Source organism: Nyctereutes procyonoides, unplaced genomic scaffold (genome assembly GCF_905146905.1).
Source record: "Nyctereutes procyonoides isolate TBG_1078 unplaced genomic scaffold, NYPRO_anot_genome, whole genome shotgun sequence".
Classification (NCBI taxonomy): Eukaryota; Metazoa; Chordata; class Mammalia; order Carnivora; family Canidae; genus Nyctereutes; species Nyctereutes procyonoides.
Window position 1 is genome coordinate 25682958 of NW_026575030.1, and position 24358 is coordinate 25707315.

At 47.1% G+C, this 24358-nt stretch overlaps 1 protein-coding gene across 1 annotated transcript in view; it reads left to right on the plus strand.

Annotated features, from left to right (window-relative positions):
• Window positions 1-24358, plus strand: part of FSTL1 (follistatin like 1) — a 53016-nt gene that overhangs the window by 20055 nt on the left and 8603 nt on the right. Inside the window, exons 3-7 of the mRNA XM_055316254.1 lie at window positions 13678-13782; window positions 15987-16116; window positions 17142-17174; window positions 18673-18803; window positions 22758-22876. Of these exons, the coding sequence (XP_055172229.1) occupies window positions 13678-13782; window positions 15987-16116; window positions 17142-17174; window positions 18673-18803; window positions 22758-22876 (518 nt within the window). The remainder of the gene's footprint in view (window positions 1-13677; window positions 13783-15986; window positions 16117-17141; window positions 17175-18672; window positions 18804-22757; window positions 22877-24358) is intronic.

Here is a 24358-nt window from a genome sequence, read left to right on the forward strand (position 1 = left end):
TCAGAACTTCCTGGTATTCATGCTTAGCAGAGAGCAGTGGTGTTAATTGATGATTGCAGGTTGTAAGGACCCTTATTGCTAACCAAAAATCTTGGAGAAAGTCCACATTAAGCTCAGAGATTTGTACCCCACTATCTGGGACCTGTCTGCATTTTGGTGCAGGTAAATAAGGCAAGTCGGCCCTCGTGGTTCCCAGCCTGAGCCAGAATTGAGAGAAGATGACCATTAATAGTTACTGTTGTCAAGGAACTGCCAGGAACTTTTATCAAATTGCTGTGATTCCCACAGTTCCTGAGAAAATACTAGGGGATGCATCCTGGGTGGGCCTTACCTCTAAACATCCCACAGTTTTGTAACTGGGCTTGTGGCTGAACCACATTCTCATAATTTCTGGGCTGGTTATATTGTGCCTAAAATACAGTCATTTCGGCTAGTGCCTTGGGAGAGTCTAACCTTTCCCTGGGTTTCGTGACCACAGAATCCCTGAGCCACTGTTTTTGGTTCAGTTGTTAAGGAATGTGTAAGAATGTATACCTGGAAACCTCTACTCTTCAGGGGGAGATTTATTAGGTCTCTCTGCTGTGGAATGATCCCACTCTATTGACCACATTATTGCCATAAATCCAGAGAGAATCATCCTTCTTTGGCAACAATGTGTGAAATGAATGTTTCTCTCTTTAGAGAAGCAGTTGGACCAAGATCTTGAAGGAAAGTGGTCCTGTCTGTCCAGGTTCCCCAGCTTTGCAACAGCAGGACCCCATGGATATCCTCATGTGGCAGTTGAATCAAGGGAGAGTAAGGCTCCAAGAGGCAGTTAGTTCATGCCCTGAGTAGTACTTTCTCATCTTTCCTAGTTTATGCTCTAGGAAAATTCAGCCCCAAAATCCATAGCTGGGTTTCTGGGGGCTCAAAGTCATCAAGTTAAAATTTCCACTTTGTAAAATAAAACTAATAATTTTTCTTTAGGTAGCCTGTTCATTCAGGTGACCAGATGCCACAGTCTGTGCCTGTTGTCCAAGTATATCCTTTTACTTTCAAAATGTTCCAGTGTGGCTGATAGAATGTATGGTTGCTTACTAAGAGAAGACATTCCCCTGCTCAAGCTCACATACCCCTACTTGTCCTGAGTACCTGGCCAGCATCCGCCTCATAGAGGAGCTGGGTTCCGTAGTGACAGGCAGATTAAGCTGTTGCTTCCCCTAGTGATCCAAACTCCGATCTAGAAAGCCCCTGGGACCAGAGACTGCCCACAGAACGCTATCACCTGCATAAACTCTCCCAAGATCCGACTTCTCCTTAATTTCATTCCCTCCCTTGGATGCCATCTGAAGGGAGTGCTTCATCTGCATTTGGAGTTGGAGTTGCTCTGGGTGCGTATCTGGGGCATAGAAAGTGGGGATGAGGAGGAATTGGAGGGGGTGACCGGGCAAGGGGGAGGAACAAGCCCTGCCCGTGGAGCCCAGGATGATGAACACCACCTGTCTCTGGCATTTCCTTGGAAGACTGTATTGCTCGGACTCCAGGTTCTCCTGGCCGACAGTTGCCATGGCAACACAGTGTCTTAAGAACTTCTAATTACATCTGTCTGCTTTTCCTAGAACCATACCGAGCCACACATATGGTGACTGCATTTAGCGTGGAGTTTCTTGCTGCGTTTTAACCCCTTATGCATTCCACAGGCTGGAGAATAATTACCAGGATGCTAGAAACTTGACAGCTGCTTTGCAGCCGCACTGCGCCCAGAATCCCAGGGCTTTGTCTATGTTTTTAAAGCAGAGACTTACACCGTTATGCTTTGCGGGGTTTCTGGTCTCCCTGCTCCGTTTTGTTCCAGTAAACCCTCAACTCTCTTTCCCCCGGCCCCCCTCCATCAGTCCCTGGCCTCAGCTTTCAGTTGGACATCACAGTTCCTTTCAAGATGCCCAGCACCCTGGACAACAAAACACCTGGGCACAGCAATGGCCTGGCCCTTCCCTGGCCACTCACATCTGAGTGTATTCCAGCCCGCAGTAAGGTCAGCCTAGCAGACAAGCCAGAAGGGAGTGCTTGGAGACCCCCAGAACGTTCTGCACATGGGGGACGGGTAGGATCAGGCAATGGCAATGCATTCTTTCTCACGTTTAGGGAGACTGACCATCTTGCCTCCCTTCTACCTCAGGACAATGTAGGAACAGGATTCCTGAGAAGAGTTAACATAAAACAGCTGCCTTGGGTAATAGCCCATTGTCACCATTTCTCTTGGCCCCTCTTGCTTATCTTTGTGTCTGCTTCTCCCTTGTGTGGGTCACCAAGGTGTCAAGCTGCTCTTCGGTGACCTCTACCCTACACTCTGAAGTCCCACTCAATTTTGCCTTCCTGTGAGGTCCCCCTACATTCCCACACTGCTACCTTTTCCATCCTTTTCCCTTTTCCCCTTCCCTGAGCATGTCTGAAGGATTATATATTAATTGTGGACAAAGGAAATTCCTGAAAGCCATTTCAGTTGCCGCCCACCCCAACACATACCCCAATGTCTTTCTGTGGGCCGAAGACTGTCTCTCACTAGGGAAATTTCAGGCTAAAAATTTAATTTGCCTGGTGGAAAAGGGTGAGGTCTTTAGGTAGGCTGTTTCCCCCTAAAGTATTGATCCTGAAAGGGGGCAGCCCCAGGAGAGGAATTGGCCTGGGGGCTGTCTTTCTGCCCCTGCTCTAGGTCCTTAGGGCAATGTGGCTCAGTCACCTTTGGATGGATACTTGCAGCAAAGTTGATTGCATGGCACAGAGCACTATGCCCAGCCCTATAAAAGACTTTCTTTTATTTTTTTAAAGATTTTTAAAATTTATTCATGAGGGACACACAGAGAGGCCGAGGGAGAAGCAGACTCCCAGCGGGGAGCCTGATGTGGGACTCAATACCAGGACCCCGGGATCATGGCCTGAGCTGAAGGCAGACGCTCAACTACTGATCCACCCAAGTGCCCCCTACAAAAGACTGTAGAACTCTAGAAACTTAGGTTCAGCTGGGAAGACAAAGCCTGCATAATCAGTTATATTTTTTAAAAAGTGATCAAAATAGGGGATCTCTGGGTGGCGCAGCGGTTTGGCACCTGCCTTTGGCCCAGGGCGCGATCCTGGAGACCCGGGATCGAATCCCACGTCAGGCTTCCGGTGCATGGAGCCTGCTTCTCCCTCTGCCTGTGTCTCTGCCTCTCTCTCTCTCTCTCTCTCTCTCTCTCTCTCTCTGACTATCATAAATAAATAAAAATTTTAAAAAAGTGATCAAAATAATAAGTTCATGCAGAGAAGAATGAACGTGTAGGGATGGAAGGAGGAGCTCATACCACTCAGAAGGTAAAGGTCACCGAGGATGGAGTTGTGTAACCTGAGCTGAGCCTTGAAGGACAGGAATAATCTGTTTAATCCAGACAATAAATCAGACTTCCCAGATGGTGACATTATTTTTTTAGGTTGGTCTTGTGGGACATGCTCTGCCCATTTGAAGGTTAGAGAGGCATCTAACAATACCTCATGGTGCTGACATTTTCAAAGGGTGATGAGTTTTCATTTCAAAATGTAGGACCTGGGATCCCTGGGTGGCGCAGCGGTTTGGCGCCTGCCTTTGGCCCAGAGCGCGATCCTGGAGATCCGGGATCGAATCCCACGTCGGGCTCCCGGTGCATGGAGCCTGCTTCTCCCTCTGCCTGTGTCTCTGCCTCTCTCTCTCTCACTGTGTGCCTATCATAAATAAAAAAAAAATGTAGGACCTCAGGAAGCCTTGTACCCTTTCTTTTAGTCTGCTGCAGCCACCTGCTCTCTTCTCCGATATCTCCTGAAGCTCCCCGTAGCCAGGGGACCTCAGAAGCGAGGTCCTGGAGGTGCGGAGGTCAAGGATCTTGAGGCCACATCAACAATGAAATCACTCAGGAGACAGGAAGAAGACTGGGTCACTGCCAAAGACCTTGTTAAAGATGGCCAAGTAGATGTCAGTAGATGACGGTATCAGGATCAGTGTGAACCACCTTGGAGAACAGTGGGTTCACTTTCAGTTTTAGGGGGAGCCACATGCAGATTGGGGTGGAGCTGCAGAGGTGGGGACTGCTCTCCAGCTTGGGGAAGATACCCAGGTTCTCTGCACACTGGCTGTCTTCCTTAGTATGTGATATTGGGAACTACCCAGAGTCTACCTAAATTCAGTAGAGCCTAGGACAAAAGGTGGGGGGGAGAGAATTTGTAGCTTTTAGCCTAGATCCATCACTTCTCTCCTCCACCAAAGCAGGAATAAATCCTACATTCCACTCAGAAGTTCAAAGAATGTGAATCCCGTTTGGTTCAGTGCTTGGGGTCGCTTGGGGAGGTGGAGGGTTGGCTTGGGATGGAGTGCTGGGAATGTGCGGGGATGTGCGGTGATGTTGATCCAGATGTGGCTGGCACTGAAGGGGACACTTCCAAAATGTTCTCTCAGAGGTCTCCTGTACCTGCCCCTGGAGCTCTCTCTCCCTCTTCAGTGGAGGGTACTGGGATTTAGGTGTGTGGGTATTGGAGCTTTTTTTTTTTTTTAACTTTTAATCAACCATTTGCCTTGAACTACATGTGGAAATAATTAGAGCATGGATGCTGAGTAAATGTGAGCCCTGGCAGTCCCAGACATACTTTAGTGACAGGTTCTTGGCAGGAATGAAGAATTGTGAATCTCATGTGAATTTCCTTTAGCCATTCTCTCCCCTTTTCTTCTTGCAAGGCAAACACAAATAGAATAAAAATGTCATTAATGGCATTCAAAGGGAGTAGTGGGTTCCAACCAGTCAACCAAGAGTGAAATCAGGCCATGCAATTGGGGTCCCATTACTACTCCTCTGATTTCCTCTGTCATGACCCAGGAGGGAATGAAAAGGCATTGCTTATGAAAATTCTTTGACTGCAAAAGCCAACTTTAATTCCACCACCAAAACCCAGGAAAGACCCTGAAACACTCACAGGAGGCTCTATACATAACCAGCCTCTAGTTTGGGCAAGTCTAGGTTAACTTCCTTGGGAGATTAAACCTTGATACTCAAGAACATCTGAAATGGCAAATTCCTGTGCTTTCCAGTTAAAAGAATCTTAACAGTTTAAGGGACTTTGGCATCATCTACAATTCTTTCCTTTTATGGATCAGGAAACCAAGGCCCTTGCCCTAAGTCACACAGTGTGGGAGGCCGAGAGGGCTACGTCCAGGGCCTCTCTCCAAATTCCTGGATCAGTTCTGACATAGGACCTCCCCGCCTTCATCTGGTCCGGCTGCTGGTTCAGGTTTCAGCAGAGGTTTCAAAGACTTTTTTGAATTTTTTTTTTTTTTTTTTTTTTTTGCTGTTTCATCCCAACATTTGCCAAATCATTTCTCTCATACAATGGCATTCATCATCCGTTTCTTGGAGCTCTCTAAACATCCCAATCTTGCTCCCAATTTTCTCAACGTGCCTGCTCTGCTTCCTTGGCTGCTTTGCCCTCAGAGCCCTCATTACAGTTGTGCAGGCTGCTCACTGCAGGAGGACGTGCTGGGCGCTGTAACTTGCTCCGGGGTCGCATGCACCCCGGAAAGCTCCCGTGGGGGTGCGGGCAGCCTGTACTTCCTGCTCCCTGGCCACCCTCAGCCCTCCATTCCCACCCTCTCCTTGAGCTCATCTGTTCCCTTGGCCTTGTTTCCCCTCCTACATGGATCAGGCCCAGATGTGTTCTCTGGTCCTTCGCCTTCAGCCGTCGGGAGGACGTCTTAGTGTCTCCTTAGACCTGAGTCCGTAACCAACTCATCACCAGTGACCCCTCCCGCCTCTGCCGTCTCTGACCCTGGCAGGCACACGGGCTCTCAAAGCCAAGAGTCTTGGCAGTTCCCTGGATCCTCACCTTCCTCTCTTCTATCTTGTTTGTTGCCAGATCTCATTATTTTTTAGAATTTTCTCCTGAGTCCCTCCTTCCTCTGCTTCCATGCCACCAACATACATGAGACCTTTCACCACCCCAGGCACCTTCTACCCGGTTGCCTTGTGCCCCCAGTTCCGCCTCACCCCCTTCCTCCCACATACCTCTGCCTAACTGGTCCTAAGGCCCTCCTGCTCCAAACCTACAGTTTTTCTATCCAGATCTGTCAGCTCAAGGCTTTATGAGGGCTCAGCTCCAATCCCATCTCATTCATGAAGTTCCTCCCCCCCCCCCACTCAGGACTCCACTGATCTGCCTTTGTGAGTCTCGTCGCCCCAATGAGGTTAGAAACTCCTATGCAGGTAGAGGCCGCGATGCCGTCCTCCTTTGGGGTTTATTACATGGACCTTGCATCATGCTGGTCACAGGCTGTTATCATTCGTGTTTGTTTCTACCCACATTTATCAAATATGCTTTCTAATGGATTTTACTTACTTGCCCTGGCCTTCGGTGAACTATCCATGCCCCCTACATTGTCCTTTAAAGTGGACAAGTCTTAGGCAAATGGTTGGAGGATGGAAAGTGAATACCATAATCAAACCCAACAGACTAATTCTGGGCAAAAAGTGGTTTAGCTTAAAAGGTCCCACCAAGGAATTCTAAAGAAACAAGGGTACAATTGTACAACTAGGGGGCTTACGAAAAGCACTTCTTAGGAAGACCAACAGGATATCTTGGGAACTCCCAGAGATCACTCTGAGAACTGTAGGCAGATACTGGGGAGCCTGGTAGGACCCGTCAGTCACAGTGGAGACACTGGATGTGCCTGAGTCGGGGAGGCAGTGTGACAGTGTCGCCCCCAGTGCATCACCGTGGCCCGTGTTCTGAAGGCATGAGAGCCCCCTGGGGTGCTCGAGTCAGAGCCTCTCACGGCCAACAGAGGTGAATCCTCAGACTTCATAGACCCGTAGGAGATTTTTCTCAGTCCTGGGAGAGAGGGCCTAACATATTTCTAACTCTGTGTTTACTAAGTGCTGCTGTACTTCTACAATGACTAGACAAGGCCATTACAGAAACCTCAACTTACCATTCTGTAGAAACCAAGCATCTAGTTTGCTGTGCTGGGGCTGGGCCACCTCAAGGCCTCAGGATACGGGGTGGAGGCGTTCCAGAGATGGTGACTGTGCAGCTGGAAAAGGGAGGGGGCCTCCCTCTGAAGGTGGCAGCTTAGATCCTTCAGTCTAAGAGGCGAACACTTAGAGAATGTGATGGAATCCGCGAGACAATAAAGACAATGGGTGAGGTAAACAGCCTCGTCCCATTTGAATTTTGAAAGTAGTACTTTTTAGACACGCAACACGGTATCACGCAATGAGAAGAAAATGTCAGGAATGTGATATTCCATAAGCTGTGATAGAAGCTAAACATAGAAATTAATACAAAGGAGAGTTAGGTAGTTCTTCAATGACGGGTCCATATTGATTCTTTTACCTTAAAGCTCATCCTCTTGGGGTGATACGGCCCTTATTTTGATGTCCCGAAGGCTGGCCACATCTTCCCCAAGACATCCTGAGTAGCGCTGCTACTGGCCACTGGCATTGACACTCACTCAAACACCCCTCCTTCCCAGTGAAATTCAATGTAAAAAACATTTATTGCAGCTTTTCTCAGGCAGGGCACTGCGGTGGGTGTGTCAGGATCCAAAATGTGCAGGCACTTGGAGTTCACTTGAGATAGGCTACCCGTGTATAAAATATTGAAGAGGACTTTAATATGCTAAAGGCCCCAATGCCTTCTTGCTTATGAAAAACATAATACGGTAGGTGGAAAGTCGGATTTATTGTGAGCCAATTAAGCTTTAGTTTTCGACCTTACGCACAAGGCCCCTTCCCGAGGCACGGTGCCCAGTTTTGCAGTCCTAGGCATGTATTCTTTTTCTCATGGAGGGCCCCTCAAACTGCTAAAACTTCAGGATCCAGGGACCCCAGATCTTGCCTTGGTGCATTCCGCTTGAGGTGAGGGACTAGTTGTGAGCACATGTGCGAGACGCACACTGTCCCTGCAGATGCACAGGCTATGGCCACGCGCGTAAGAACAGCTGCTAGAAGTCGCCTTCCACCTCTTTCCTTCACATGTGTGGGATGCAGCAGTGTATTCCTTTGCAGACAAAACGAATTGGAGGGACTTAGAACAGGGTCACATGGTGCTCCAGCTACATTTCAGGGTCTGAAGGGGTTTGGCCTTCTCAAGCCTGTGCTACTGGGTTCCATTCCAGAATGGGTCCCACCCTGCGTCCCACCCTGCGCCCCACCCAGGCCTCCTGCCCGCCTCAGTTCTGTGAATGCCTTTGTCCCAAGCTTCGTGGTGCTCAGCATATCTGAGGGGCCCTGGTGTTCCTGTGAAGTTTCCATGACTAATTCTGGCAAAGCAAGGAGAGCCTTTCTCATGTCAACAAAGCCGCTCTGTCACAAAATAGTGGCCAGGGGAGCCAGAATTCCACCTTGGCATAAGTAGGACTGTTTTTTTTTTTCTTTTCAAAAAGAAAATTGGGAAGGAAGAAAAGAATGGGGGGTACAGAGCCGACCCAGTTCACTTTAGTGAAATGATGATATATTAAGCTGACGGTTTTATGGTTTTGCTTACAAGCTTCCTCCCCTGCCAAAGCACACTGTTCTTCCAGAAATTGTTTTACTTCAGAAGACTTTCTTTTTTTAAACATTCAAAGCGTAGTTTATATTCAGACTTAATGCTGGGTGGCCCAGAGACCCCGACGCACCATCACCTCTTCTGGTAGCTTTGCAGATAACTTGCTTTGTACTTTGCTTGCAAAGGATCTCTTTTAACAGCAAAACTAATTTATTCTTTTAGACTTTGGATCCATAGCAACACCTTTTCTAGCTTTGATTTGTAATGAGGCAAAGTGGTTTGTGGCAAGAGGGCTGGAATTAAAGTCTGGAGACCTTAGGCCAGGACCCAGCTCTGCAACTATGAGGTCTGAAGAGACCAGTCACACGCAGCCGTGAGCCTCAGTTTCTTCTCCATCATTGGATGTTAAGTCTGGAAGTGCCTTAAAGGTAACCCCTGCCTGCCTATCCTAAAGGATTTGGAGAATTAAAAATGAGAGTAAAAAATTAAGACTAATTGAAATTGCTCTTCAGGTATAAAGTGTTATTATCATGCAATGGCTAACGGTTGCCCAGGGAGAAAGCTGTTCCCCTAGTAACATTTGACAATGTTCCCCGTCAGCCCTTTACCTGGGGGAGTTTGCGTTGTGAAGTTTAACAACCTCGAGACCAAAGCCCCAGAACATGGTTTACAACACGTAACGAAAACAACATAGAAGCAGGTCAGGGAGATGATGCAGAAAGTCAAAGCCAGAAACCCGATGCTTCTCCATTGGAAGCAAGTATTTTGTTGACTTTTATCAACATAATCAGTGTCCACACTTTCAAAACACACCCCTCCCGACCCCACTCAGTGAATCACATTTTCACAGGAATACCCCAACTTAGGGGTTTGCACATCTGTGACCTCACGCTCGTAGAGCAATTCATATGCGAGTGTGGTTGTCTATTTAGATGAAATTCTCATATAGCCTTGGGACCTAATTCCTAAAAGAACTGCATGGTGCTCTGTGGCCTCTCCCTGTGCTGTCCCCTCTGCCCACAGCTCCCTCCCTTGACTGTTCCCTCCCTGTAAGGGAATATTGAGGCTCCAGCGCCAGGCTGACCTGTCTTTCAGTCCTCACTTGGCTGTTGCTCATCATGTGGCCTCTGTATGTCATGGAGCTTTTCTGAATCTTAAATCCCTCCCCATCTGTGAGATGGGACTAAAAACATGGAAACTCGTACAGATGCTGCGAGGACAGAGGTATCTGTGAAGGGCCTCACTCAGTTGTAGGTGCTATAATTCATATTAGCATTGGACCGTAGGCCCTTGTCACCCTCCACTGGTGCCTCCAGCCTCTCTCCATCCAGGCTGCCCTCCACTTTGAGTCTGAATTTCTGAGGTGGAAGGGACCAGACACCTTAATATTCCAAAGCACCACATTCACCTGCTGCCCTGCTTCTTTTCTGCCTTACTCACCACACCCCTCCCCACCAGGCAGACTTGTTCCATGAGCTTGTTTATGCCAGATGCATCATCTCCACTCAGCAGAGGCGTAAGACCACTTACTATGCCAAGGAGCTTCAGAGGTGCTCCTGACATCCCATTCCCCAAGAAGATACGACTTGGAGAAGGGCTTTCAAATGGTACAAAGAGGCCACCTCTAGGAAGAAAATTTTCATTGTTTTCTGCACTAAAGCACGCCTGTGAGTGGGAACAACTGGGGAAGATTGACGGCTTCAGGTGGGACATTCTTTCCCAAGCCGGCAAAAATCCTGTTCTTTGTATCTGCTGCCTGTGGCTGTGGGGTGCTCTCCCCACCCCGCCCTCCCGCCTCCCACCCCACATCTCGCTGGCTGGGAGGGTGAGGCTGCAGGAGCCAAGGCTGCATCTCTGCATTGCGGCGTTGAGTTCTGCAAGACAGAGAGAGATTGCCACCTATTGACAGATGTGCCACCTGCAAAGAGGGATGCCAGTGTGACTAGCGCTGCCCCCCTTTCTCTTTGGTCTTAAATAGGAAGGGACGGGGGTTGTTCACCCTTGTTTTTTTTTCCATTCAGCCAGCCCTCCCGCTCTCAGTATCCTCATTCCAGGGTGACAGAGGCTGGGTGGGGACATGACCACCAAGGTGGTAACGGCACCCAATGACGCAGTTGTCCAGAGTCAGTAGCTACGGCAGCTCTCAGCCAAGTGGCGGGCACTCTGCTGCAGGCAGCTTGCCTCCTCTAATGCCCACACACCCCTTGCGGGGATTAATGTTCCCATTTCACACATGAGAAAACCGAGGTCTAAGGAAAGTGCCTTGCCCGTTGCCATGGCAACGTAAGAAGCAGAGGTGGGATGTGGGAATTCAAATGTAGTTCTCTGAGGCACTTGTAAGCACTTTCTCACATTTGCTAATTATGCAAATCACACCCCTGTCATAATCTCCTTCACCTTAAATCTTCTGGATATGAAAGTCAATCAAGGATAAAGGAACTGCTTTCCCTTTTGTTGAGTAGGATCCTAGCTCTGTCGTGTTAGTTACTTAACCTCTAAGGCTCAGTTCCTTCATCCATGAAATGGGGAAAGTTAGGATGTCTAACTCATGGCGTTATCTTAGGGCTTAAGGGAGATAACGTATAATCCAAATCACCTAAGCAGAGAGCCCGGTATTTATAAATGGGAATGTACTTGTCTGCTGTCTGAAGATCCAGGTTAGAATCCTAGCTCCTCTCATTTTTAGCTTTGGGATCTTTGGGTAAGTTACTTGACCTTCCTGATCTTCAGCTCCCTCATCTATAAAATGAGGTTAATAATAGGCATGTCCTTGCAGGGTTGTTCCTACAGTAAGATGAAATCATATGTGTGAAAACACTTTGTAAATTTTAACTGGACTATTCAAATATTAGGCTTTATTTATTTATTTATTTTAGTTTTTATTTTATATTTTTAAAGATTCTATTTATTTATTTGACAGAGCACAGGCGGGGGAATGGCAAGCAGAGGGAGAGGGAGAAGCAGGCTCCCTGCTGAGTAGGGAGCCTGATGCAAGGGATGCAGGGCTCAATCCCAGGGGTCATGACCTGAGCCAAAGGCAGCTTTCTATTTTAAATAAAGAGTATCTGTTTCTTCACGTGATTTTGGAGGACCATTTCTGAAAAAATGGCTTGGGTTGAATTCAACCTGGAAGTTAAAGCTTTTCTTTTTCATACTTTAAAAACAGTAACAGAAGGTAAAAGAAGCTCTGTACATGCCACAGGCTAGTCTGCAGGAAGCTCTGCTTGCTTTTCAGTTTGTGATGCCCTTCCCAACACTGTTTCATCTGCACAAGTCAGGGCTGGGACTGACCCCCATTTTATAGATGAGGAAAGTGAGGTTCAAAGAATTAAAGTCGCTACTTAGAGACACACAGCTAAGTGGTAAAAGGTCGGCCCGTGGAGCTGTGAACTGGTGTCTTTAGAGCGTAGCCATATGCCGGTCATGTCCTTTTATGGATTTATTTGTCTGTATCTCTTGGCAAGAGCGTTATTTCATGAAGGGGAAAGAAGATAGTCTTATCTGAGATTTTTTTTTACCCTGGTCAGCAATAGCCTTTCCCCTTCCTTTTTAGAGCTGCTTTTCCCTTCCCAGGCACAGTTAGGAGGGCCCTGCCCCAAGAATATGCTTGATTTATCTCCGCTCCTGGTTTAGGAAACAACAGCTCTCCAGGCTTCCCAGCATTCTGAGAATTACTTCCTCTTTTCTTCCCCGCCTGCCAGCTTTATTGAATTCGCCTTAGCAACATCCAAAAAAGAATGGGTTTAGCAACAGCATCTGAACCAATGAAGTGTGAGTGTGGCAAGAGTTTCTGGACCAATGGGATCCTGGCATGACAGGCAAGATGGCTGGGGAGAGACAATAATAACCTGGAGTTTGCAAAGCAGCCTCCAGGTGGCAGCAGACCAACTGTATTGGGCACAGCCCTCAGCTCTCAGTATCCACTTTGTTGTTTTCTTTGACTTCTTAGATAGGAAACGTATACCAACTACAAGAATTTTAGTATTGCAAGCTTTGCGGGTGTGAGTTCTTTGCATGACATGGTAGACATGGCCTGAAGGGAGGCATCTGAGGCTCCCTGTCTGCCTTTACGCCCCCACCACAGCGCCTGCCATCTTTGTTGGTTTTGTCACACAGCCAGTGCTACCCCAGTGGGCGGGGGGCCTGGGGGCCTGTGGTGACTGCTGCTCAGCAGTCACACAAGGGCTGGAGGAATCACATTCTCCTTTGTTCAGCCACCACCACTGCTGGCCTGTGTGACGAATGAGGTGGGGCTGCTTTTTAGCCACCAGTCAATGGGAGGGAAGGAATGTGTCATGGACAGAGTAGGGCCTGTAAAGACTCATTTTCAGTGGCAGAGACTGGGACCACTCCCTCCCTGTAGGTTCTGCTGCACACGTCTGAACAGGAATGTCTGACCACACGGGGTTTGAGGATGATTCTACTGTCTGTCGAGTGGTTTGGCCCTCTTGGTCTTGAAGCCAGAGGCAGATGTGGACAGGGGCTGAATTAGACCCTATCAAGTAATACCAATTCCATGTTTTGATGGTTTAGTGATCCTTCTTTTGTCTTTTGAAATGATACTCCCTTGATCACTACTCAGCGAGATTGTGGTCCTCCAGATAGCCATATTTCTCTCACAGGTCTCTATTTCCATCTAACTTACTCTTCTCATCCTTTAGGAATTAGTTAAGCATCCTGTCTTTAGAAAGTCTCATTTGATTCTTGCCCTCCTTCCCCCTTTTCCGGATCCTGGTGTCCTGTTGCTGCACTTGCATGTTGATTTCTAAATGTCTCTTTATTTGTGAGCTTCCTCAGAGAGTCCTGGCACTTCTTGAGGACAGAGACGGTGCCTTTATAGCTCTTTACTGTAGTGTTGGCATAGAGGGGGGTATTCAGTAACCGTTTTTAAAAGAAAGGAAGCACATAAGAAAGAGACTCTTGCTCTTTAAGAAACAATCTGAGGGACTCGGAGGTAGCTGGGCCCGGGCTGGAGCAGTACCAGCAAGTCCAGGACTGGCTGTTGGGGACAGATTCTAGCTGTTTCAGGACCCTTTGGCAACCATGAGCTGCAACTCCAGACTAAGACCAGAGCCTGAAGAGTAACTGCCGCCATTGGCTTATGCCATGACAGGCTCATCTCTGTGACCTGGTTCCCCTTATGACTTTGTGTTTTAGGAAGAACTAAGGAGCAAATCCAAGATCTGTGCCAATGTGTTTTGTGGAGCCGGCCGGGAATGTGCAGTCACGGAGAAGGGAGAGCCCACCTGCCTCTGCATTGAGGTAAGTCCTGAGGTCACAAGCTAGAGGCCAATAGGCCAGACGGCTACCTTGCTGCAGCGGCTGTCAGCAGAGCAGTGCCAACAATTTCATCACCTTTATAAAAGCATACGTCATCTATTGAAAGACAAGGGATATTCTTTTTTTAAAAAAATGTTTAGTTTTATAAGATTTTGTAGCTTAAAATTTTAGTAATGCTTTATTAAGTTAATACATTTGTATAAACATAAAATTAGTAATCTTCCCCATAACCCTCAAATCCAGTTAGTCTGAGATGACCAGTGTTAATGGCTTGGTATATATTATTCCACGTTTTTTTCTATGCTACTATAAGTATATAGGGTTTCCCCTCCTATTTTATACAAAAATAGGATCATAATAAATATTTTGTAATAGCATCATATTTATGCAATAATTTCCCCATAGATGGACATTTAGGTTGTTTACCACTACAGACAGTAAAACCCTTATACAACTATCCTTAATGCTGCTGCTTTGTTTCTATAGGATTGACTCCCAGTAGGACTTGCCACGTCAAAGGATATGCATGTTTTTAGAAAAATACTAGATGAGGGATCCCTGGGTGGTGCAGCAGTTTGGTGCCTGCCTTTGGCCCAGGGCGCGATCCTGGAGACCCGGGATCGAGTCCCACGTCGGGCTTCCGGTGCATGGGGCCTGCTTCTCCCTCTGCCTGTGTCTCTGCCTCTCTCTCTCTCTCTGTGACTATCATAAATAAATAAAAATTAAAAAAAAAAAGAAAAATACTAGATGAAATGAAGATTGTTTTTTAGTGGGTCTTGTTTTTAATGAGGTATAAAATGCAATGTGAGCATTTGAGAAATACTTCTTTTGTAAGTAGGATTCTAACAAGGTCTCACTCTTCAGGCAAACATAAATACCTTCCTTCCCTTTTCTGTCAAACCAACACAAACCTAGAACTATATCTGTCTTTCTGCAAATAAATACACCCAATTTAGTCCCCAGGTGAAGGATCCTGAGCATTGTCCAGAAAGGAAGACCCCCCCCCCCCCTCAGCTTAGAAACCTGAAAACAGGACATACTGGGAGCCTTAGGAGGACCTTGCCAGAGGTGTACCTGGCCACTGTGTGGTGGTATGAACCTGAACTTACAGTCAGGAAACCTGGCGTCTAGCCTCACCTTGACCACATAAGATCTGTGTGATTTTGAGCAAGTCAGTTGTCACTGGACACTGTGAAAACAAGAGACCATGTTTATCTAGCATGTGGAATATTTAGCAAGAACTCAGTAATTGATATTGGTTAAATGAAGTTTGTCTTCCCAGGCTTTGGTATTTTCATCTAAAATCAGAGAAGCAGGGCTACCTTCCAGCTCCAGTGTTCCATGCTGCTTCTTACCAGATATGCTCTTTCTTGCTTTGGTACCTTTATCAGGGCTGAGCTGAATGTGGTTCCCCCTTACCACCTTTCAAAAACCACAAAAGCCTAAAGACATCGGGCTTGCCCTGTGGCCATGGCCCTTGAAATAGCCAACAGAGAACCGACTTGCCAAGTGAACTTTAGTCCATTTCCCTGTCCATAACGATTCCCTGTAGCACTTCACAAAGACCCAGGCGTCTCCAGCCCCACCTCCCAACAGGCCTTGTGAGAGCAGGAGGAAAACAGAATGGCCCCCAAATACTACACAAAGCAAGAGAGCAAAAATCCTTCTAGTTAAACCCCGAAGGAACTGAAGAATTGGGGGAGGGAGGGAGGGTGTGTGTGGGCACGTGTGCGCATGCGTGCACCTGCCTATCAGTCTCCACGTTCCCTGCTCTCAATCTGGCTCTTGTGTCATAGAATGTTGGTGTTTTAAAGGATCTGAATTCATCTAAAGACCTTGAGTGACTTTCTCCAAAGTGACACAGCATTCACATTCCTGACTTCTAATAAAATGCCCCCGCTGCTAATTTGATAGGGTCAGGGTGGTCTGTTTCTTCCCTGAATGGAAGAGATGACCCTGAACCGGGATCAGCCCAGGGGACCAGGCAGGGCTGCAAAATGATGCATGCCTCCAACCCCGAGTGGGGTAGAGTTCCCGATGCCAGAGCTGAGGCTCCCTATCAGGGTGCACCCACAGGCTGCACGTGTGTGTGTGTGTGTGCGTGCGTGTGTGTGTGTGTGTGTGTGTGTATGCATGCGTGTGTTGGCACCCTGATTGCACGGACATCCTCCTTGGGTCTGTTTCAGCAATGCAAACCTCACAAGAGGCCTGTGTGCGGCAGCAACGGCAAGACCTACCTCAACCACTGTGAGCTGCATCGAGACGCCTGCCTCACTGGATCCAAAATCCAGGTCGATTATGATGGACACTGCAAAGGTAAGGTGTGCTCTTACCACCATCTCCCAGCTCCAGCCAGAGGAGCCAGGGAACACAGCAGTGTGACCTGGCTTCCCAGAGCCCTTTCCACTTGACCACAGCACCCAAAGCCACAGAGGCCACCTAGCTCTTGGCGCTCATGAGCCTACTGGCTTCTGCGCAGGGTTTCCTGCATCAGCTTCCCCCGGGGGCTTCCAGGACTGTCTGCAATGGATAGGGGACCACATCAGTAATCGATAATAATAAAGAAGGGTTTAAATGAATTATTTACCTTTTTAAAGCAGATAATTTCATTTTTTATTTGTTTTTTTTAAAGATTTCTTTATTTATTTTAGAGAGAGTACAGTTGGGAGGGGCAGGGGGAGAGGGGGAATCCCAAGCAGACTACACTGAGCATGGAGCTCGATGTGTAGTTCCATCTCCCGACCCTGAAATCATGACTTGAGCTGAAACCAAGAGTTGGATGCTTAACTGACTGTGCCACCCAGGCGCCCTGAATTTCACTTTTTAAATTTGGGCATGTCTCAACTCTGATTTATATATTTCTTCTATTTTGCACTCAAATCATTGCCATTAGGATAAGAGGGAGGGGCTCCCAAGCTCGTTGCTAATTAGCCTGCCAAGCCACAGCCCCACTCAGCCCCTCTCAGCTTTGACCTGTCCTGGTGAAATAAGAAACTGTTTCCCACGTGTGAGTCTCCACTCTATTTCCCTCTCTAAAATGATTCCAGAAACCTATTCCAGATACCCAGAGTCCCAGCAACCCATTCCCACCCCTCAGCCTCACAGGAGGAGGTATGAGACCTGGAGGGCAACTCGATTCCCAAAAATGTCAAATAAAGCAGCGAAGAAAAAAATCCCCATGCTCAGGCCCTGGAAGAAGGAAAGGAGACAGGGTCCAGGACAAAATGACGAAAAGGGTGTAAGTGGCCCCCTTAACATGGGATGGTTTTAATCCTCGCAATACACAGAAATGTTCTTTTGTCTTCACTTTGTATTATGCGTGTCCTCCTTTTGATTTGCAGAGAAGAAATCCGTGAGTCCATCTGCCAGCCCAGGTGAGTGCCTCTTTTCTCTCCAGGGTGCATTTTAGGAAAGACATTCTTTTTATGAGGGCATTTTGTGTTTCACGGTCTCTGCTGAAGCTCACAAGATCTGTCTGTCAGAACTTGTGACCCAGAACTGGTCACTCCTCAACACAGCTCGGGAAAGCTGCAAAACTGCATTTTTTTTGTGCTTGCCATTTGAAGCAGCTGGTTGGGTCAGAATGTTGGCTGTGTTTTCCATTTTTGCTGAGTAGTGATTGCATTAAAAGAACAGAAAAGCCACCGAATCTTTCCTTCAGTGCTCTGTAATTCATGCTGATGTCACAGGACTAGAGGAATCAGAAAGCACAACTTCTTTTGACGGGAGATAATTGGAAATGCTAGTAAGACTTTTTCCATGGTTTTCTATGGGTAAAAATTAAAATTTCATCATGATAAGTACAGAATCTTATCGTATGCTTTTCCTTAGTTCTTTAAATAATATGAGGTCATCTTTATTGTAATGACCTCATAGATGAGGAAATTGAGGCTTAGGGAGATTAAGTGAATTTCCCTGAATTACAGAGCTTGGAAGTGGCACCCACATTTCTGTTCCCCTGGCTCAGGGCCCTGTGCACATCCCAGTGTGTGTTGTCTTCCAGGAATTTCCTCTTGCCAAGGCTTTCCCTTCTCTGTCCCCCATCTACCCAACCCTCAATCCCACCTGTTATTGCCATGTGTCTTACAACAGCTGTTCAGAGCAGGATTACAGCATGGCCCTCTCTTGACCTTGTGTTCTGTAGTTTAGAACAAAGGATAATGCAGACAGTGTAAAATTTTAAGTAGGAGAGTTTTGATAGACCCAGTTGGCAGAGGAAAAAGCTATAGAGAATTTAAAATCTGGTGGCATGAAAAATTATAATGTGCTCCTTCATTCACTTATTATTTCAGCTCAGCTTTGAGCCAAGAGAGCTGTTGATTGATTGATTGATTTTTTCCCCCTCAGCTTCCTGAAGTTAATGAAAATGCCCTTTATTTTTCTGCTTTATGTTTTCCTCACCTAAGTAGCATTGTCTCTTTATTTCAATATTCTCGATTGTTATAAATTTTTTTTAGAAACATAAGCTTGGGATCCCTGGGTGGCGCAGTGGTTTGGCGCCTGCCTTTGGCCCAGGGCACGATCCTGGAGACCCGGGATCGAGTCCCACGTCGGGCTCCCGGTGCATGGAGCCTGCTTCTCCCTCTGCCTGTGTCTCTGCCTCTCTCTCTCTCTCTGTGTGACTATCGTAAATTAAAAAAAAAAAAAAGAAAGAAAGAAACATAAGCTTGAATCCTGGTTTGGACGTTTTCCGTTGTCCATTATGTATTGACTCCTGTCAAACATGTGTGATAGTTTTGTGTCCCTGGAGTGCTGTGGAAATTCAATAAGATGCCATATACAGAGCCCCAAGCGCCAAACCTCCCACAGAATGGCTGCTGGGTGACACTGAGGTCCTTACTGCTCAGCTGACCTCCCTCCCCTCTCCTGCAGTCGTTTGCTATCAGTCCAACCGCGATGAGCTCCGGCGTCGCATCATCCAGTGGCTGGAAGCAGAGATTATTCCAGATGGCTGGTTCTCCAAAGGCAGCAACTACAGTGAAATCCTAGACAAGTACTTTAAGGTAATCCAGAGTTGGGGTTAACTCTTCAGCTCCAGATAAGGGGAGACTTCCTCTCCCGACTTCCTCTCCCTTGCCCCATCACATCTTCCATCACTCCATGAAGCCGTGATAGTTGCTTTCTGATCAGCTTGATCATTGGGACTCCAGCAGTAGAGCCTTTGGGATCTACTGCATGTGTATATGGCCAGGCTCTGTCCCCCTATCCTGTATGTATCCCCCCACCCTCTACCTCCTAGAGCTAGCTGTTGATACACTATGACTTCTGATCTCACCCAGACCCAGGCTGCTTCAGCCTCCTTCCCCCTCAGTTTATCATTTCTCTAAGTCATTAGCTTGACTGTCCCTGGCCTGTAGAGCTCCTCCTCATCAGAGAAGTCGATGGACTGGCATTTCATGGATCTAGGATTCTTCATGAACCTAGATATTGCTTGTCTCATCATTTAGTGTAGGAGACAGGTTGTTCCACTTGGGGACAGGAGAGATCCTGCTTTGGAAAAGGTTGGAAATAATATTTTGCCATGAGTAGGGCTCCCATGGCACGTAGATTTTTCAGAGAGCTGGAGACATTGTTAGAAGAAGCAGTTAAGGGCGCACTTCCAGCTGATTGACAAGAACACAGACACACACACACATATGTCTGTCACACCCAGGGGTAAAAATACCACAAGCAGACCATGCACACGACACACACATCCCACATACAGAGATGCACTCCCCACACAGAGACACAGCCTACTCACAGACACACATTCAGATACCCACATTCCCAGCTAAGCAAAAAAGCCCCCTTTACCCCAGATGCACATCTCTAGGTAGATGCCCTCATGCTCATCCACAGGGGTATATGTTCTCACGTGCTTCCAGGGCCTCCTGTCCCAGGCCACACCCAGCCTGGACTCAGAAGCTACCCCAGACACTTGAAGGATTCCTTGGCAGCACATGAGGGATTCTTTGGCAGCTCTGTGGCCAACACACATGCTCAATACCAGCCTCATCTGTGAATTCCTCTTCCTTTTTTTTTTTTTTAATTCCTCTTCCTAACTGACATTATGGACCTCATGGATAAAGAAATACTGGACTGGGTATTTGGTCATTTAAGACTTCACTTGTGTGACTGCATTTAGCGAGTTCTCTCTGGGTTCCAAGTGTTTGAGATCGCACCTGGTGGAGAAAGCACAGCCCTTCTCATCTGTCCTCTGTCTCAATCTGCCAACACTACAGAGCCCTTGGGGCAGAGGGTGGTTCCTCAAATACAGAAAAATATGTTATAGTGCTGAGCCAGGAGCAGAAAGTAACTTGAAGAAAATGATTCTTCCGAAGCTGAGTGAGGAGCACGAGCCACATCTGCCATGGCCGCCAAGGCCCAGGAGACCCAGGACCTTCTTTCCAAGGGGCCTCTTGGGACCTTGTAATCATTCATAGTAGCCCCTTGGTGACACCCTACCTCAGGCACCAATGGCACCTGTTATTACTTTGATTCCCTAGTACCTGGGCCCCACACCCCCCTTGACACCTCTTCACCTGCTCCGGCAGTTGAGAAAGTAGCTTCCTCTAGGGCATTCCCACTCCTGACCAAGGAAGCTTGATCATGACTGACACACACACGCTTGCTTATGCCAGACACTCTGGCAGTGTCTTCTGTGAAAGGGTTTCACTATCTACTTTTTGATGAATATTGGAGTCCTGTGTGGTGCAGTCTTCCTAGGGAGATTCCTTCCCACTAGGCAAACAGCTGCCTATCGGTGAGAGATCTGATATCTCATGGAAACTGTTTCTGAACCAGTGAACTGCCCTCCAACTCAGCTGGTATTCCTTATATCAAAATTAGTTGAAAAGAAAATATAATCAGAATTTGGATAAGACCAAAACCAGACTCTCACCTTACCTAGTGATTCATTCATGATTTCTCCAGTGAACATGTAACAGACCCGGGTAGAGAGAACCTGTCATGGCCACATCATATACACACGCTGGACTCTTGGTGGCAGACCCCTGGTGGCCAAGGCCACGAGTGGAGCCAGACTTACCTCCCTTACTCTGGTGTCATGTCCCCTAGCTCCATAGGTGCTGTGTGTGAGCGAGTGCCTGACGTAGCCCATCCACTGAATAGTCTCTAAATTTGCACTAAGCCAAAACATATTTAGTTTTGTATCACATGTATTCCTGCCTTCCTACAACCCTACAGTTACACAGAAGGAAGGGGTGTTACATCAAGCATAGATAGAGCTGGGAAATGCAGGCATACAGAGGTACTGTGCCTTTTGTCACTGGTTGGCTGAACAGAAGTGGAGCGAGTTACGTTGATCCATGATCCAAGTTCATGACCCCCTAGGCGAGCCTTCCAGGCAATCCAGGCTATTTCTGCGGCTGGTGGAGGTCTGTGGATTCCACAATAGAGCTGGCCTGGGGAGGCCTGGCTGGCTCTCCTCTCAGCTTTAGGCCTGGATTCTGGCCCTCCTGAATATGAAGTGTGTGCACGCAACACTGTCTTTTGGGAGCTGCCTGGCCCATGTGTCACAGGCTCCTGGTGTCCCCAGGTGCCATAGGGCACCAGGTCTTCAGGCTCACTCTCTCCTCAGGCCGTGATGGCGTTGGAGTCCATGAGAATTGCTTCTGTCTGTCTAGCACTTAGAACATTTGGAATCAAGAAAGTCCTGCCCTGCTAAGAATGACACCTGGCCAACCTTATATCATTTCTCTCCATTAATTAATTGAACCTTCACAAGGTGAAGGGCAGTTTCCTCAGGGTGAATGTATAGTGACTAGAAAACATCTGAGACCTGTTGCTAGGAATTGGGACAAGAATGAAGAGGTACTAAGGAAGGGCTGACATAGTTTGTTTTATACATACCTGTCATTATACACACCATGGAAAGATTTACAACCTTAGAGTAGAATGCATGTGACCCATGACAGTCATGGAAGGGGAGTCCCTTCTACCAGGAAGACTGGACCGACTTTTCTTCCAGAAGCCTTTACACCACCTGGGGACCCACCTTGAAAGTAACATGGGAATGCTGGTTATCGCCCAAGGCAGCAGTACGAGGCAGCCTAGGGAAAGAATTTTTTAAAAAACATTTTTCCCCCCATTGGAACTATTTAAGAGAGCAGCCATATCAACTTAGAATTTGATAAGACCTTGAAATCGACACCTTCCTCCTGCAGCTGGGACCTGGGCATTTTGAATAGTCCCAAATGGCTATGGTCTAGGACTATCTTGCCAAAGAGGGGGGTAATGCCTGAGCTCACCGTACCCTCATCCTGTGCTTGTGGGATGTCAGCTGGATCATGAGGACAGCCTGTGCTCAGTAAGCCAAGGACCTGTGCACACGCCTGCGATGGGGTCCCCCACCTTCTGCCTGTAGGTGATCAATTCAGGGCCTTTGCTTGTGACTTCTCACTGATGTGCTTGGTTAGAGGTACCGGTATAGATGTTAAGCACAAGAGCAGACCAGGGAAATCAAACAGCAAAACATGGTCCTGTGACTCCCAGAGTGAGCTCTGAGAGTCACCTGCATTGCTCTTCCCAAGCAGCTTGTTAGAGATATGCATCCTGTTACAAGTCCATTAAGGTATGAGAACAGTGTATGGTGGCTGGCCCGAACCAAGATGTTAAGCAGAGAATGTCTGCACGGCAGTGTCAGGGAGGAGGCTGCAGAGTGCCCTCAAGCACCCAGGGCTGCTTGGGTAACACAGGCCTATGCCCTGGCCGCCCTTCTGAGCAAGGTATTGGGTTTGAAAGGCCCTCCATGGCCTCTGCCCACACACTTTCACTTGTATGTTTTGAGGAGTGAGTGCCTTCTCAAGTCTTCAAGCCTTTGTTGCTGTAGCTCTGAGGCCAGGCCAGGGCAGGGTCAGAGTATATCGAGAGCAAGATGAACCAAAGATGGGCCAAGCTGAGTGGGAGACAGACCTACAAAGTGTTCCTGAAAGATCTCTTCATCCCCTTTCTAGAACGTTGATAATGGTGACTCTCGCTTGGACTCCAGTGAATTACTGAAATTTGTGGAGCAGAATGAGACTGCCATCAACATCACTACCTATGCAGACCAGGAGAATAACAAGCTGCTTAGGTGAGTGGAGCTGAGGGATCAAGGAGTGGTCCACAAGGTGAAGGCTGGGTGGATAGGAAAGGGGATTTGAATCCCTTCCTATCTGCAAGGAGCTACAGTGCAAATAGGAATTCTGTCCTGGTCTATTTTGTGAACATTATGAACTAATATATTGAGCACTCCTGGTATCTGATCAAATAGTTGTTGTTTTTGGCCCAACTTGCAAGGAATACGATGTAATCTTAAAGTAAATTATCAAGGTCACATCAGAGCAAAAGTGTTGCTGAGTATCGTGGGGAAGGTTTTAATGGTTAATTTTCTGAAGGAATTACATTTCTGTATTATTTAACTGCGAATCAAAAATAGCTTTAGTTCTGATTTTTAAGATAATTGGTGCTGTTTCACATAGAGAACCCTAATTGTCACAAATGAGAGCATGTCCCTGTCCTTTTCTGATATTATTCCAGAGTAAATATTAATAAAAACTAATCCCTGAGAAATTTCCGATGTGGTTCCAGTACATCAGCAAGATTTAAAAATAGGAACAGCACCTCTTTTGTTCTGAAGAAGTAGAAAGCATGAAGCCCAGATTCTAGAATGACTTTTTTCTTAGTAATAGTTCATGACCTTACAGTATAATATCTGAAAATCCTTCATATTTTGATAACTTGAAATTAGATAATATTTTAGAAGTTCAGCATTTGATCTTCCTAACATCCCAGTGAAGGAGGGCTCCCTGTCCTCATTCTACAGATGAGAGATCAGGCTCAGAGAAGTTGAAGAGCTAGCTCAAGGCCATTTGGATAGGAGGTGATTGGATCAGGGCTCAAATCCAGGTCAAGAGGAGCATGAGGGAACTGTGGCTCCATAAACTTTTCTGAACATACGTTTCTCTTTCTAGAATAATGATAGTGACAATGCCTGCTTGAACGCCATATTCTTTACATCACATATTCCATTCCTATCACCTATTCATCTCCCTTCTGATTTTTTCAAGACTTTATTTATTTGACAGAGAGAATGAAAGAGAGCGGAGGGAGGGGCAGAGGGAGAAGGAGAAGTGGACTCCCCACTGAGCAGGGAGATGGGTGCAAGGCTGGATCCCAGGACCTCAGGATCATGACCTGAGCTAAAGGCAGATGCTTAACCGACTGAGCCACCCAGGCACCCCAATCTCCCTTCTGTTTTGATTTTCCTAGTTTGGTTGACCCCAGTACATTGGGGAAAGGCAATTGCTCATGGAAGGTGTGTGGGCAGTGAGTACGTCTATTAAAGTGGACAGAACCACTCAGGAAACTTTAGTCTTCTTGGGAGGAACATTTGAACAACACTAGTGATCTGACATCAAGCATAACAAAGTAAAGGTTGGATGCTCATAGGAGTCAAGATGGATGATGCTTGTGGGAAGGCAGTAAAGAAAGTTCCTCAGTTAACAATCAACCCCTTGGCCTCCTATGGGGGGCCCCATGTGTATGTGATCATTATGCTTAGTTCCTTTCCATT